General features: G+C 42.9%; 1 protein-coding gene across 3 annotated transcripts in view; it reads right to left on the minus strand.

The window, feature by feature from the left end:
* Positions 1 to 17,716, minus strand: part of STX8 (syntaxin 8) — a 245,887-nt gene that overhangs the window by 84,936 nt on the left and 143,235 nt on the right. For all 3 annotated transcript variants that reach the window (XM_034989593.1, XM_034989594.1, XM_034989595.1), the window contains exon 7: positions 8,885 to 8,986. In XM_034989593.1, coding sequence (XP_034845484.1) covers positions 8,885 to 8,986 — 102 coding nt within the window. The remainder of the gene's footprint in view (positions 1 to 8,884; positions 8,987 to 17,716) is intronic.

The raw sequence follows: 17,716 nt of genomic DNA on the forward strand, positions 1-17,716 counted from the left end.
ATTACTAGAGAGGTACCAAAATATTAAGATAGAATTATAAGATTAATATTAAGATTTTCCTTACAGTTTCAATTAATCAATTAGGAAAGTACCCCAGGCACTGACAGTCTCTGGCCGCCTGGCCAGCTCACACCACTCTGAAGGAACAGTGTTAGCTCTGTATGTTCGAGCAAACTGTCCTCTACAGTTCTGACATGGGTCTTCCCACCTTCCCTTCCGTCCCTCCCTCCTTTCTTTCTTCCCTCCCTCATTCCCCCCGCTGCCACAGGATCACAGAATACACATCCTGCTTACTTTGGGTTTCCACTTTACCAGACCCAGGGGAAGCCTGTTCTACTCACTCCTCAGGCCTCTGTTCCCATGTTGTGTCCTCCTGGAACCTTTGAGCCCCTAGGCTGGCTGAGATACTTCTCCGCCTGGGCACCCTGTAGTCACCAGGATCTACACTGCGTCCTTCTCCTCCACTCCACGGCAGGCACCGTGCCCAACCCACCCTTCAGCTCTGGGACAGAGCCCAGTGCCTGGCCCGCAGATGATGCCGGTGTTGACAGGGAAAAATGAAAAGAACGGATGGGGAATGAAGCTTGAGGACAAGATGGCTTTGAGGGCAGATATGCATCAGTGGAGGACTGGGCATTTCTCCATAGACATGGAATGAAAGACGACACTGGGTATAGAGACAGACATGCAGGTCTGTAAAGAATAAGGGAGCGGAGGAACTTACCTGGATTATCTCAGTGAAGGAGGAGAAGAGAAAGAAGCAGACAATAGGCAAGAAAAATATTCTTGATAAGCAGTAAGAGAAAAGAATCTGCAGTTATTCTTCTGCCCCATAATTAGGTATCTAATTATCTGTGTTTACAGTAGGGTTTTATTTTATTTTTTAAGATTTTATTTATTTGAGAGAGAAAGTGAGCAAGAGAGAGAGAGAGAGAGCATGGGGGGGGGGAGCGGCACAGGCAGAGGGAGAAGCAGGCTCCCCGCGGAGCAGGGAGCCCGATGCAGGGCTCGATCCCAGGACCCTGGGATCATGACCTGAGCCAAAGGCAGACGCTTCACTGACTGAGCCACCCAGGTGCCCCTGTGGTAGGGTTTTAAAAAACAACTCCTTGAGAGATTAAATGGTCTCCAAGGTTAGTTAAATAAACCAGACAACTTAGAATTCAGCTTCCTACCTATGTTGTTCAAAAGAGCTAATGTAAGAAAAAATATGTTCATGCTTATCCAAGGGAAACCAGCACCATCCCGGGCGCACTAGATGTGCCCCTTACCAATTTCATGCCCGGTAATGGCTTCAGCCACAAAATTACACTTTGCAGTTTAGTTGAAAGAAAGCAATTCCATTTCTAATTCAATGAGGACATGAACCTCCTAGCTCCAGATTATCCCTGCGAAACTTTCTCAGGTCATCACTGTTCTCCTTAAAAGCCCTTCTATGCTGCCTTCCAACAAGGGTCAGAGCCTCTGAGTCTTATTTATGAAGGCGGCTCTGGGCAACCGATTGAGACCCACGCTTTCCCATGGCTGGCGTTTGCTGAGGACGCACTAGAACCAGCCACTGGGCCACCAGCTTGCTTTCACTGAATGTGCAGAATAACGACGCGGACAAGGCAGGTGGCTCTCTCAGGCACCCGGGTCCCAAGTGGCAGAGGCCACGTTGTGACCCAGCTCAGGCTCCACAGCACTGTGTTGTGCTACTCGTAAGCCTCCCTAAGAGAGTCACACGCCAAAACGCGGAAGGCCCATCAAGGGTCCCGTGTTCGGATGGTGTTAGTGCAATGTCAGCCGGGCGGATTCTTCCCCACATCACTGAAATGTGGCTAAAACCACAATCGACGTGCTTAGACAACATTACGTAATAGTCAATATGCTGAGAAGCAACACTGTCCCTCACCCCGAGTCATTCAGAACTCTCAGTCTGGCCTCTCACAATTGGCTTCGTCCGTCAGACTCAGACGAGGCTCTATTTTGAATTCTAATGAGGAGGAGGCACACTGAATATTTAACTGCGATGACAAAGATCTTGCTTTTGTGGAGACGCCCTGACACAAGTAACAGATCTGAAAGTACATATAGGGACCGATGGAAAATACCAATCTCATCTGCGTTCGGACGCTGGAAAAAGACAATATTGTTTTCTACTTGATGCTATCTGGGGGCTAGGGGTGGGCAAGGAAAAAGGAAGAAGAGCCACACAAAGATCTCAGTAAAATTTCTGCAGCCGGGGCTCCTGAGTGAAAGGTTTACAAAGACGTGCTTGAATCCTTTGTTAACGACTGCACAAACAAATTCATCGCCAGGCCCTTCTGTGTGGCCCCCTTGCACTTCAGTGTGTGCTAACAACTGGAAATTTCCTCCCTGCGAAAGCAGCTATGACTTATATGTATCAGATCAGCAAAGAAGACGTGCTGCGGGGAGGGAAACAAAAGACCATTTCACGGTTCACAACCTACTTCTGCACTGAAAATGATGTGCCCGCTGCTACCCTCGGCTCACTCACGTCCCCGGAGTTAAACAAATGGGGTGCCACGTGAACAGTGACCGAGGGACACTTGAGTGGGTCGCTTAACATCTACCCCGCAAACAGTTAAAATATACCTCGCTCGCGCTTCCTGTGCGTGCGCGTGTTTACGTGGAAACGATCAACTGTGTCTTGCATTTGGGAAGTACAGGGGATCGACCCTTTGCTGTGTCTCGAGGCTCCTGGACCAAGCCCTCCAGACCCTTTCTTATTGAGATCATAATGTAACTTCCATAGCGTTTGGACATCTTCTGTATATGCTAGCTGGCAATTATGGAGAGAGACTATGGCTTATATTTTTCTTAGCTGCCCGCTGGTTGATTATCTCTGCTGCTACCAAATATGCCCACGGAGTTTTGAATTTCAGGTATTTTTTTTTTTTAATTTCTAGGAGCTTGATTTTGGCCCCTTTTCAAATTTTCTGCTACTTTCTATGGTTTCCTGTTTTCTGAAGATCCTTTCAAGCCTGTCATTTCTTTCTTTAAATATACCAAGCAGGGCGCCTGGGTGGCTCAGTTGGTTGGGCGACTGCCTTCGGCTCAGGTCATGATCCTGGAGTCCCAGGATCGGGTCCCGCGTCGGGCTCCCTGCTCAGCGAGGAGTCTGCTTCTCCCTCTGACCCTCCCCCTCTCATGTGCTCTCTCTCTCTCTCTCTCTCTCTCTCACTCAAATAAATGAATAAAAATCTTAAAAAAAAAAAAAATTAAAAATAAATAAATAAATAAATAAATAAATATACCAAGCATAGGTGATTTTCTTAGCTCCGTCTGATAATTCTACTACTGCCAGTCTGTGCAGATTGGAAGTGTGGTCTGTGGCTGCTTCTGGCTCATGCTGTGCTGTTTCCACATCTGCTAGGTTATCTTTGACTGTGTGCTGGTCACTGCTATGAACAATTCATTTTGGGGTGATTCTTAGAGACCAGGGATAAAGATGTCCTCTTCCAGACAGGCATGTCATTATTTTTGCCAGGCACCTGAAGCTCTAGCGTGTGAATCTAGAACGCTGAACCAAATGCAGAGTCTGGGGTTTCCTGGCCCAGGCTGAGATGGATGCTCACGATGCAAATCCACACGAGGGCCGTTCTGTGCCCCCAACTTGTCAGGAACTATGGTTTTGTCTCTTTCCCTCTCCGATCTTCTCAGTGCCAAGGCTGCGTCTCCACACTTCCCAAAGGTACCTTACTTCCAGTTCACTTTTACCCTAAGGGTGCTCTCTGGGGACCCACCTCAATAGGGGAAGGGTCTCCTGTTACACTTTTCAGCTGGAGTGGGCCCAGGACAGGAACTTCTACCCCACCTGCCTGCCTCTCTCAGGCTACATAAGTCCCTGACTCCTGCCTGCAAATGGGCTTTATCAGGAAAAAAATCAAACCACCAGAAAGTACCTAAGAGTTTAAGGAATGGAGGGCACCTGGGTGCTTCAGTCCGGTAAGTGTCCAACTCTTGATTTTGGCTCAGGTTGTGACCTCAGGGTCATGAGATCAAGCCCTTTGTTGGGTCTTATTATTCAATGACAGCAAGGTGTTATTGAACCCACGTCTGGCTCTGTGCTCAGCGTGGAGCGCTCTGCCTGGGATTCTCTCCTTCCCTCTCCCTCTACCCCTCCCCCAGCTTGCAGGAGCTCTCTCTCTCTCTAAAATAAATAAGTAAATCTTAAAAAAAAAAGGAGAGAGTTTAGGGACTGGAAGCAAAACAAAAGGACAGGTTAATATAATGGTTCCTTAAAAAAAAAATTAAACACTTGGGCGCCTGGGTGGCTCAGTTGGTTAAGCGACTGCCTTCGGCTCAGGTCATGATCCTGGAGTCCCGGGATCGAGTCCCGCATCGGGCTCCCTGCTCAGCAGGGGGTCTGCTTCTCCCTCTGCCCTCTTCCCTCTTGTGCTCTCTGTCTCTCATGCTCTCTCTCTCAAATAAATAAAATCTTAAAAAAAAAAAATTAAACACTGAATTACCATTTGATTCAGCAACAGGACTTCTGCGTACACACACACAAAAGCAGGGACTTTAATCGATGCTTGTACACCTACGTTCATACTGGCATTATTCACCCAATAGCCAAAAAGGTCCACTGACAGATAAATGGATAAACAAAATGTAGTATGTATATGCACTGGAATATTATTTAGCCTAAAAAAGGAAGGAATTCGTGACACACTCTATTATAGCATGGAAGAATACTGAAGACATTCTGCTGAGTGAAATAAGCCAGACACAAAGGGGCAAATACTGTGTGAATTCACTCATTAGAGGTACCTGGTGTTGTCAAATTCACAGAGACAGAAAGTAGAGCGGTGGCTGAGAGGGGCTGGCTGGAGAAGAAGGAAGAGTCAGTGTTTCACGGGGTCAGAGCTTCAGTTGGAGAAGATGGAAAGGTTCTGGAGACGGATGGTGCTGACGGCCGCACAAGAACATGAATGTGCTCAATGCCACTGAACTGCGTACTTAAAATGGTTATGATGGCAAATTTTATATGTATTTTATATTTAGGTATCTTTTATCATAATAATTTTTTTTTTAAGTTAGGTTAATAGGGGCGCCTGGGTGGCTCAGTCAATTAAGCGCCTAACTCTGGCTCAGGTCATGATCTCGGGGTCCTGGGATCGAGCCCCGCGTGGGGCTCCCACTCAGCAGGGAGTCTGCTTGTCCCTCTGCTTCTGCCCCTCCCCCCACTCGTGCTCTCTCTCTCTCTCTCTCTCTCTCTCTCTCAAATAAATAAAAATGAAATCTTTACAAAAACAAGTTAGGTCAATTTTGGCAAGGGCTGATGGACCCACTCAGTAAATTCCACAGGGCATAATAACTTCACAGGCTTAATACTGATCAATGACAGCAGGGTGTTATTGAACCAGTCTGACCTCTCTAGAGCTCGGGAGGCCGCATGATCAACCTTTATCAACATGCAAAAACTAGCACTGCTTGCCAACAAACATATATATAATTACAGATTTCCCTACAAAAATGTAAATGCAATAAATTTTCCTTTAGAGATATCAGGTGTCAGAAATGCTATAAGGTTAGTTATTAGGGTGTTGATCAACATTACTGATGGCACTGCTAAGTAAATATTAGGGAAACAAATGGACAGGATAAAAGAATTCTCTTTAAAGTATTTCTACTGAAAGAACGAAGAAATGTCTATTTAACGCTGCTCTACTACTGGACTTCTCCTTTCTGAGTCCCTACATATACAGCTGACCCTTGTACAACACGGGTTTGAACTGCGTGGGTCCACTTACACGTGGACTTTGGTCAATAAACACAGGACTGTACTATAAACGCACCTTCTCTTCCTTATGATTTTTTTTTAAAGATTTTATTTATTTATTTGACAGAGAGAGACACAGCGGGAGAGGGAACACAAGCAGGGGGAGCGGGAGAGGGAGAAGCAGGCTCCCCGCCGAGCAGGGAGCCCGGATGCGGGGCTCGATGCCGGGACCCTGGGACCATGACCTGAGTTGAAGGCAGACGCTTAATGACTGAGCCACCCAGGCGCCCCTCTTGCTTATGGTTTTAACATGTTCTCTTCTCTAGCTTCCTTTATTAAATGTAAGAATACAGTACATAATATATAATATTATTATACTTAATGATTATATATTATTATATTAATATATTATACTGTATGATATATACTTTAATTATAAAATATATGCTTATAATCATATGTAATATATAATAATACAGTATATATAACATACAAAATACGTGTTAACTGACTGTTTATGTTATGGGTAAAGCTCCCAGTCAACAGTAGTCTATTAATAATTAAGTTTTGGAGGAGTCAAACTTATATGCAGATTTTTGCCTGCAAGTGACCTCTGCATTGTTCAAGGGCCAACTGTAATTCTGTTGCACATTATATATAACTAAATATAAATGGCACATAAGATAAATTTACAGCTAACTTATTTTAAAAACACGCATTTTAGTAATTATGGGAGTCTCTACATTTCTTCTATTTAAAAAAATGGAACAGAGTTCAAGTTAGAAGATTTTATGCACATTTCTGGGTATAAACACCAACACTAATAAGCAATACCGTAAAATAAAAAACTGGCAACAGAAGTAACATTCCTCATTACAACTTCACGAGTAACGTGTGCTGAGGGCCACTGGTTTGCAAATACAAGAAGCTTACCACATATCTATAAATACGTTCATGCCAAAATAGTTAACAACATGACAGCTGCGCACATAACAAAGACTTTGAGAAAGTTGTCACTGAATCGGGAAGCCTAGTCCTACTTCATTTATTTTTAAACATTTTATTTATTTATTTATTTGGAGAGTGAGTGAGTGAGCGGCAGGGAGAGGCAGAGGCAGAGAGAGAATCTCAAATAGACTCAGTGTGCTGAGTGCAGAACCCAATGCGGGGCTCGATCCCACGACCTTTCGATCACAACCTGAGCCCAAATCCGGGCTGACTGAGCCACAGGGGTGCCCCAGACTATCCCTACTTTAGACAGACAGAGATAATAGCTAATACTTACTTACAGCTTACTATGTGCTGCACGCTGTTCTAAGTGCTACGTATCTGTATCGATCTGTATCTATATCATCTGTAACTATACCTACATCTTTATCTATATTAACTCCTTTATCCCTTACAACAATGCTCTCAGGCGATACCATTAGCATTCCCATTTCAAAGACAGGAAAACTGAGGCAAAGGGGAGTCTGGACTTCCCCAAAGTTGCATAGCTGGTGACTGGTGGAGCTGGGATGCAAGCCCAGGCTCTAGAGCCCCCACTCTTCACCCCCCGCCCCGCCACTGCAGGGCCTCTCCACATAAATACGGAAAGTCAGGGAAGATGGCCAGCTTTAGACCCCTCACATGTTCTATACAGTTTAATTTTGATAACCAGGTTACCGACTCTTTTAAGAGTCAATAAGATTAAGTTTCTATAGAGATCAAAGACAGTAACAGATGGAAGGGGGGGGGGGTGCACCTGCCATCTCTCTGCTTCCAAATGATATAGTGCAGAACAAAGTCTCCCTGGGCAGAAGTTACATGAGAAGGTGGGTAAAGCAAGAAACAAGGAGGTGTTGCTTTCGGCAGGAAGCGGAAAGAAGCGCACGTCCATGGGAACAGAAGCACAGCGTGGCTGGTATCTGGCGGGTGAGAACTCCGGGGCTGGGGAGCACAGACAGGTGATAACAGGGGAGCAGGGAGGCCCCTCAGAGTCCCCCTTCCGGAGGTCCCAGAGTCCATGGCTGCCTGTCCTCAGCTACCCTGTTGTTCTAGACTTCCGTTTAGCCAGCACATCAGGTAAAGAAGGTAATGCCTGTCGGGCCGTACACCTCAGGTCTCCCCTGCACAGAGATCCTTGTTCTAAAACTGGACAGATCAGAGGGATCCACTGCATTTTTCATATCAAAAGGGCTAAGAGGCAAAGCATGGGCTCAGATCACTGGGGTTTTGAGTGCTATTGTACTGCTGCTTGTAATAAAGGTATTAGCTTCATAAACCTCGTGCACCTTTGTGAGACGAAGCACCCAGTAATGATCACTGTGGCCACTCCTACTGTCACTACCATTTATCATTGCTGGCCTCGGGCAGGGCACTGCACACAGGCGATAAATAGTTCAAACCGCACGGCACGCGGCCCTACTTCATCAGAAGCTCTAGGGCAAAGCCAGAGAATCAGTATTGTTAGAATCCCACCAAGGGATTCTTATCTTGGCCCATGTATCCCCACTTTATGTACAAGGTACCAAGCGGTAAGGCGATCGCCAAAGATAACGTCACTACATGTAGGGTTTGAACTCAACCAGACTTCAGAACCTGGCCTCTTAACTGCTCTGTGGTCCAAGCTCCAACAATTAAGCTTGTGACTAAAAAAAGGCACAAAGTAAGCAAGATGGCCTTCAATACCCACGAGGATCTATCAGCACCAACCTGTATATTGTCTCACAATTTCCCAAACTGGTATTCTCTGTAAGCATACACAGAGGTCTCCTATTTTAAATTAAAAAAGAAAATAACAATGCATTGGATTTCTCCCACATTTGTAGCAAGTCACTTCATTTCATTTTATTTTATTATTATTTTTTAAAGTAGGCTCCGCGCCCAGCACGGAGCCCAATGTGGGGCTTGAACTCAAGACCCCGTGATCCAGACCTGAGCTGAGACCAAGAGTCAGACACTTAACTGACCAAGCCACCCAGGCGCCCTTACAACTCACTTCATTTTAGCAAGATTTGGGTCTCTTTTAGCAATTCCAGTGCTTCATCAAATGGGACTGTCTGCATTAGAAGGGCAACCAAATCCCTGCAATAATTAGGCAATGTGGGAAACTGAAAGTAGAGTAAATGTGCAAGCAATGAGAGAGGCAGAACAATAAGGGTAGCTATCCTTTACCGCAAGACGTTGACTTTCTGTCCACCATATTCACACGCCTGGTCTCAGTGCGGAGCTTCCCATCTGTGTTCTCCACCAGGTTGGCAAGGTCATCAATTATCTCTAGAAAGTAAGACAGAGATGTGCGGTTAATACTCCAGAAATACTCCAGCTCACATCACAGTGTCAGAGCTGTGGCCTCCCTACTAATCAATTCTCTCCTGTGCAGTGAGGGGAAAGGTAAAGAGCTCATGTATGTTCTTTGAAATCTGCAATTCTGATTCATAAAAGGGGGTGGTGGTGGTGTGGGGGGAGTAGTAGTAAAGAAGAAAACTGATTTCCCGTGAGACTGGGACACAGAGAAGGACTGTCAGAAATCCAAGGGAAAGAAAGCAGGACCCAGCAAAGTTATGTTTGGCCAAGTTGTCATTCCAGCATAAAGCTGGTGGATGGACTATGGGAGACTCCAGGAACTACTGGGGTCCTTCTCAAGAAAACAGCTTGATGATGAAATCTAGCCAACCAAGAGGCAAGTAGAAATAAAGAACTCTAGGATGGAGAGGCCAGAGACCATGACCGAAGAGATGCTGGAGAGATCTGGGGCCATCGAAATACTGAGCTGGGGATCAGCAGATACATGGATTACTTTACAAAAAGGTAGATAAATGTTGTAAACAGCGATGCTATAATTATAACTGAAAGTCAGGAAGCAGTTGGGGGGTTGGGGGGTTTGGGGTTGGGGGGAGAAAGGTGGAAGGAAGTTGGAGGTGTTAATTTCTCCATCACTTCACAGAGGAGTCCTATCGAGCTGTTGAAAAGGGAAACATGGAGACCCACGGCTTTTCAAAACCACCATCTTTTTTTTTTGTCAACCTTAGATGGATCTTATAGTAATTACTATCTCTTGTCAAGAACACTTTATGTGAAGTTCAGCTTTTCTTCTTCTTTTTTTTTTAAAACACTAATCCTCTTCTTTTAAAATTGGAAGTATCGTTGACACTATGCTAATCTCCTTAAAGTGAAATTAAGCACTTAGCAACACTTAAAATAGTATATATTGCATGATCCTAATGATATAAAATTATTTCTATCCACCCTTTCATATTGGACAAACCTACAAGGATATTTCTGGATGACGTCAACCTAATGTGAATAATGATTATTTCTAGGTACTGGGATCCTGGATGATCTTCCTTGCATTTTCTGTACTGTTTGAATTTCTTCTAATGAGTACACATTATTATTTCAATTTTGGTTCCTGTTTCTCACTCCTTCCTCCCTTGCTCTTTTTTGTTGTTGTTGTTGTTGCTTTAGAGATACACTATCCAATATGAGTCACTGTTTCTGTTAAAGAAATAAAAGAAATCGAAGGAAGTTTCCAGAAGGATGCTGGAGCTGAGTTTTGAAGGCCGTGTCGGTGAAGAGGTAGGAAGAGAGCAACGCGTATGCAATGAACAGCGTGTGGGAGGCACAGAAGAGCTGGCTGCTCTCTCCTGGCTCCTGCAGCCCTTCCTACCACCTCTGTTTACTTACGGACCTTTAAACTTCGCATCTAATGATTTGCTCGCATGTCTTTCCTTTGCGGGAAGAGTACGACAGAGACTCCCTTTCATTCATGGCTCTACCTGTGATGCCCAGGAGAGTGCCTAGTACACAGCCAGATAAAATAAATACAGATAAACACAGATAAAGGCAACAAATGGATGAAGTCTAAAAGAGAGACATAATTTCAAAGCACTCTGCTGCATCTTAGACTAAGCCAAATTTGTCAAATATTACCTATAGAACACCTGCCTAGAAAACCTTTCACTGCTATTTAACAATTCACTCGTGACTCTCTATTCCTTCATATTCAGTGACATTCTCTCTCCCCGTCTTCCTTCCATCTGTCTCCAAGCTCTGTCTAGAGTCTCCTCTTCCCCTTAAATGCTGACAATCCCACACTGCTGTGTATTTTTACTCTAGTACTACCATGGTGATTTTACATACCTTTTGGTGTCCTCAATATGTAAATTAAAAACTTGAAAATCTGCTCCACATAGCTCTCCAAAATTCTGGACTCAGGCAGCGAACTGCCTACTACTTATCTGTACCCTGAGATTTCTACAAATATCGGACTCTCGAGGTCTCTGAAACTAAACTCTTCATCTTCCCCTAAACCTGAGTCCCCTCCTACATTCCCTGTCCCCATCAATGGCACCGGCATTCACTTGCTGGCCCACGCCAGAAATCTTCAGTCACTCGGCCTCCCCCCCTTCCCCAGCTCGGACATGCCACTTGCAGTCACTCAGGTGACCCTGCCTCTGGGATCTCTCGATCCCACGATATCGCTTAAATTCTGTTACTCATATCTCACAAAATCGTGCCAGTGTTTCCAAAAACAATGTCCTAACTTATCTTCCTGTTGCTAGTTCTGCATCTTCTCAATCCATTCTCCATACTATAGCCAGGGACATGTTTTATTTCATTTTCAAGTTTTTATTTAAATTCCAGTTAACATACAGTGTAATATTAGCTTCAGGTGTAGAATTTAGTGATTCATCACTTCCTTACAACACCCAGTGCTCATCACAATAGTGCCTTCCTTAAGCCAGGAACATATTTTAATTTTTTATTTTAACTAATTGAAACTTAAAAGCTGTGTGTGGATGGTGACTACTGTCTTGAGCAACACAGATCTAAAGCAATCACTTAAAAAAAAAAAAAGAAAGAAAGAAAACCACACACATACACACACACCCCAAAAGGTATAGATTTAAAAAAAAACAAAAAACAGAGGGAATAAAATTAAATACTAAAAAAATGCAGGATTTACCCAAAAGAAGGGAGGAAAGTAGGCACAAAGGAACAAAAAACAGGACAAAAGGAACACAAATACCTAGAAGGCAGACCTAAACCCAATTATATCAATAGTCACATTAAATATAAATGGACTAACTCCTCAATTAAAAGACAAAGAATATCAGTCAATGGGGCGCCTGGGTGGCTCAGTCCTTAGGCGTCTGCCTTCGGCTCAGGTCATGATCCCAGAGTCCTGGAATCCAGCCCCGCATCGGGCTCCCTGCTCGGCGGGAAGCCTGCTTCTCCCTCTCCCACTCCCCCTGCTTGTGTTCCCTCTCTCGCTGTGTCTCTTTCTTGTCAAATAAATAAAATCTTAAAAAAAAAAATATCAGCCAAGATTAAGAAAAAAGGAAAGAAAGAAAGAAAGAAAGAACAACATATGCTTTCACAAGAAATTTACTTTGAATATAAAGCCTATAAAGTGTGTGCCTGAGAAAGCCGACATGGCTACGCTATATTACACCAGACAGACTTCAAGCCAAGGAATATTATCGGAGATGAAAAGAAACCTTTTCTCATGGTGAAAGAGCACATGTGACGAAAACTAAAAAAATCCCCACATTGGAATATTAAGGAAACCACCTCTGAAAAACCTATGAGACAAAAATAAAAATCACAGGAAAAACAGAAAATACTTTGAACTGAATGATAATGAGAATTCAAAATGAAAGTCTGTGGGATGCAACTAAAGCAGAGCTTGGACAGAAGTGCACTGCTCTAAACACAAACATTGGAAAAGGAGAAATACATGAAATCAGTGATCAGACTAAGATGCTCATGATCATTCCAATAAACGCAGAAAAAGGATTTGACAAAACTGAGTGTCCGTTCATGATACAAATTCTCAGCAAAACAGGACTGAAGGAGAACTTCCTCAACCTGACAAAGGACATCTGTGAAAACACCAGAGCTAACACTATCCTTAACGGTGGATCACTGAACCCTTTTTCTCTAAGATCAGGGAACAACGTGAAGACATCTGCTCTGATGACTTCCGCTGAACATTTTATTAGAAGTCCCACATTGTTTAAGGAGGCAAGAAAAGAAAGGCAAAAGATTTGAAAAGAAGATATAAATACGTATATTTGCAGTTGACATGATTGTGTACAGAGAAAACGATGGATTTATTTAAAAACTACTAGACCTAATTCGTGACTTTAACAAATCTGCAGACACAAAGTCAATTATAAAGAGCAATGTATTTCTATATACTAGTGACAAGCAACTGAAAAGTCAGAGTAAAAAACTACCATTTATAATAGCATCAAAAAGTACACCAAATGCTTATGTGAGAGTAGGCGGTGAGTTAGGTTCTAACAGGCTACCTGGAGGCCAACAATGAGGAGGTTATGGCCAGCTCTCGGGAAGGTCAGAGGCCTGTCCTGGCAGCACTCCACAAGAAGCCAGATCAAACCTACCAGGCCCTAGATGGCGGCTGCCATGAAGGAAACCCCTGACTAAATTAGGAAGAAAAGGTGCAAACCCCTGCATCCCTGCCTGGAGAGGTGAATATTCCACCCCTTAGTTAACAACCATCAACCGTCAATCATCAATAAAAGATAGAAACCCAACCCCCAGGGCTCACCTGCTCTCACATCTCAAGAGTGTATTTTTCACTTTAACAAATGTTCCTGCTTGGGTCACTCCTCTGTGCTGTGTCTGTCCTTAAATTCTTCCTTCTAACAAGACCAAGAACCTTCGGCAACACCTTTGGGACGGACTGGGTTGAGGCCCCAGGGCCCAGGGTCTCCCCAGTCTATTCAGTGACACTTAGAAATAAATCTAACCAAAGATGGGCAAGATGTCTACACGGAAAACTGTAACAGTGCTGGGAGAAATTCAAGAAGACCTAAAGAAATGGACAGCTGTCTACCACCTGCACGGATTGACTCAGTGTTTTAAAGATACGTTTTCTCTCTCTCAATTGATCTACAGATTCATTGTAGTCCCAATCAAAATCCTAGCAGGTTTTTCACTCATATGTGGAATTTAAGAAAGAAAACAAAAGAACAAAGGGAAAAAAAGAGACAAACCACAGAACAGATTCTTAACTATAAAGAACAAACTGGGCGCCTGGGTGGCTCAGTTGGTTAAGCGACTGCCTTCGGCTCAGGTCATGATCCTGGAGTCCCGGGATCGAGTCCCGCATCGGGCTCCCTGCTCGGCAGGGAGTCTGCTTCTCCCTCTGACCCTCCTCCCTCTCATTCTCTCTGTCTCAAATAAATAAATAAAATCTTTAAAAAAAAAAAAAAAAAGAACTGATGATTATTAGAGGGGTAGGGGGTGGGGGAGAGGTAGAGGAGGGGTGAAACGGGATGGGGATGAAGGAGGGCACTTGTGATGAGCACAGGGTGATGTATGGAACTGCTGAATCACTGTGTTATGACCTGAGGCTAATTTAACATTGTAGGTTAACTACGCTGGTATTAACATAAAAAATTAATTAATTTAAAATCCTAGCATTAAAAAAAAATAGAACTGGTAAGTCAGTTCTAAAATGTACATGGAAAAGCAAATGGTTTAGAAGAGCTAAAATAATCTTGCCAAAGAAAAAATAAAAGTTGGAGGTATTATGCTACTGAAATCCAAGATTTATTATAAATATATAGCAATCATGACCGTGTGGTATTGGCAGAAGGGCAAATGGATCAATGGAACAAGAGAGAGTCCAGAGACAGACCCCTGTGTGTGTGTGTGTGTGTGAGAATGTGTATGAGTGAGAATGTGTGTGTGAGTGAGAATGTGTGTGTGAGTGAGAATGTGTGTGTGTGTGTGTACTCAATTCTCAACAAAGGTAACAATAAGTCAGTCAAATACACAAAGAAAAGTCTTTTCAACAACAAATGATATTGAAACAAGTGAATACGCATAGGAGGAAAACAATCTTGACTCTGCTCCCATCAAAAGCAAAAAATTCATTTGAGATGGTTCAAAGACCTAACCGTAAAACCTCGAAGTGTAAAGCTTCTAGAAGAAAACAATAGAACAATTTCTTCATAACCTTGGGTAGGCAGAAATTTCTTGGATAGGACATAAAAAGACTATGCACAAAAGAAAAGAAAGTGGTCAACTGGAATTTATCAAAAATTTCTGCTCATCCAAAGACACTATGACAAAAATTAAGAAACAACCCACAGACTGGTAAATATCTGCAGGACATACATCTGACAAAGTATTCATATCTAGAATATATAAAGAACACACCCATCTATTAACAAAAAAGACAATCAACCTAATCTTATTTTATTTTATTTTTTTAAAGATTTTATTTATTTATTTGAGAGAGAGTACAAGCAGGGGGAACAGCAGGGAGAAGCCGGCTCCTGCCCAGTAGAGAGCCCGACGTGGGGCTCGACTCCAGGACCCCAGGATCATGACCCAAACCAAAGGCAGACACTTAACAGACTGAGCCACCCAGGCACCCCAATCAACCTAATTTTAAAACAGGCAAAAGATTTGAACAGATGTTTTGTAAAGAAGACACATAATTGGCCCATGAAAAGGGGCTCAACATCATTAGTCAGTAGGGAAATGCAAATTTTAAACCACAATGAGATAACACTTCACACCCACTAGAATGCTAACATTAAAGACTGACAATGCTAATTGCTGGGGATGATTTGGCACAAAGGTAACTGTAGAAGTGTTCGTCAGTTCTAATCAAGTTAACCATATATCTAACTTACGACCCAGAAATTTCACTCCTATGCATTTACCAAACAGAAACAAAAACATATTTCCCAAAAAGACCTGCACAAAAATATACACAGCAGCCTTATTCCTTAGAACCCCAAAGTAGAAACAACTCAAATACCCTTCCGTAGGAGAATCGCTAAGCAAATCTGCATGCTAGGCATATCTGTATAATGGAATACTATTCCGCAATAAAAACAATGAGCTGCTTATTAATGCAACAACCTAATAAATCTCAAAAGCATTTTGTTGGCTAAAAGAAGAAAATGAAAATCAATATTTATTTCCTGATTCTATTTATATGAAGTATAAGGATAGTACTGGACAGAAATCAGAAAGTAGCTGCCTCTGGGTGGTGGTGGGCGGGGGGGGGACTGACTAGATGGGCACACAAGGGAATTTTCTGGGATGACAGAAAGATTCTAAATGATGACACAATTGCATACAGTTGTCAAAACACCCAGAACTGAATACTAAAGATCTGTGCATTTTGCTGTATGTAAACTGTGCCTCAATTTAAATATGTAAACCAGAAAAAAAATTAAGTTTGCAGTATTATGATACTCCTACGATTCTCCAGGAAGGCAGGCAGGCATGCATTCTAGAAAGACAAAGCAAATACCTTAGAATCACAAAACTGTAGAGCGGTTAGAGGTCATGTGATCGTCCCGCAGTTTCTCTCCTTTTTTTTATAGCAACCAGGGCAGCAGGATGATTAAACATTTTGCTGAATGCTCCCTGCGACTGGTAACTTGGAAACTCAGGAGGAAATCAGTTCCTTGCCTGAGCTGGAGGGTGACTCTAATTATTAAGGTTCTATACATTGAGCCGAAAACCTGCCTGCTTTTCATGGTCCACCTTAGTCATTTCCAGAACACAACACCAGTGTTCTTTCTTCCACAAGACACCTCTCATCTACCTCCCTAGTCTTCTCTTCTGGGATAAAAGCACTTAGCTGAAAACTTTGGTGGACCCTCAGAGGAAGTGATTTTGAGATCTTGTGATATCTTGATGCTTTGGGCACAGAATTCATCCTACAATACGATGTGAGGACTGGACATGCCACTTAAGCTTTTGTCTAAGTCTGCACAGAACACAGATGAGCTTATACATAGGAGCATATACAAAAGCAAATGTTTTTAGCACCCATTCTTCGTGTCCTATCTGGCTGTTCCACAGTTAACAGTTCTGTTCCATATAGTTGCTTGGTACACGCAATTGATTACAGTCTAGTTATGTTCTAATGCTGCAGTATGTAATATAAAATTCAGGCTTGATCAGCCTCTGTCACTAAAGAGAGTCAAGTGTGACACATGCCTTGTCTGACACTAAGTATTTGTCAGTTGTTATGGGTTAATTGGGTTTCTAGATAGATTCCTTTTAAACTTTATGTAAATATTTACAACTTAGAGGTAAATCAAGACTTTGTAGTGGATGAGCTCAGCAAAGATCAGTAGGCAACCCTGAGGGGGTTGATTCTTTTTCTTTAAGTTTATTTATTTATTTTAGTAATCTTTACACCCAATGGTGGGGCTCGTACTCATGACCTTGAGATCAAGAGTCTGTAGACTCCTCGGATGGAGCCAGCCAGGCGTCCCAAGGGGGTTGATGTTTTTAATCTCAGACCGAACACAAAGCTTTTCATTTGGTTGGTAAACCTCTTCTGATTACTAGTTTGTTTGTTTCTTTACAAAACCAACTCTATTTTTTTAAGCGGTAAAAATTACTTAATAGCAGTTTATAAATGAGAGGGGAGAAAAGTCAAAAGTTATCCAAATGCCCCAGTAATCACCTCTATGTGCTCTCTCCTAAGATTTGACATAAACATATTATTTTTATATAATTGCAACACATAATCCTTTTGCCCCATGAACATGATACCTTTTGTGCTCTTTCATGTTGCTACAGTCTCCATTCACAGTTATAATTTCTAATGGTTACAAAATATTCATTCCATTAAATAAACACTCATTAAAAATAGCCCATTGTGGGGTACAGAACATGCTTCTATATTTACACATAATGAGTCAACGGATTCTTTCCTCCGTGATCATTTTCCTTCTTTTGTCTCATTTCCTTAAGTTAACAACCTGTGGTTAGGATCGCTGCGTGGACTTTGAAACATACTGTCAGATCCATTTTTAAAAGGTTTATCCTGCCACTGGGGGGTTGGTCTGCAGGCGTCAGCTGGTAGGAACTTCCCAGATTTCCAAGGGCAGGGAGCCTGGGGGAATCCCCACCCTGCAGCCCGCAAGCTAAGGTGGGAATTCCCCCAACCACAGTCTCGAACCAGCAAATTAAACACAACTTGCAGAGAAC

Source organism: Mirounga leonina, unplaced genomic scaffold (genome assembly GCF_011800145.1).
Source record: "Mirounga leonina isolate KUSES-001 unplaced genomic scaffold, KU_Mleo_1.0 Mir_488, whole genome shotgun sequence".
NCBI lineage: Eukaryota > Metazoa > Chordata > Mammalia > Carnivora > Phocidae > Mirounga > Mirounga leonina.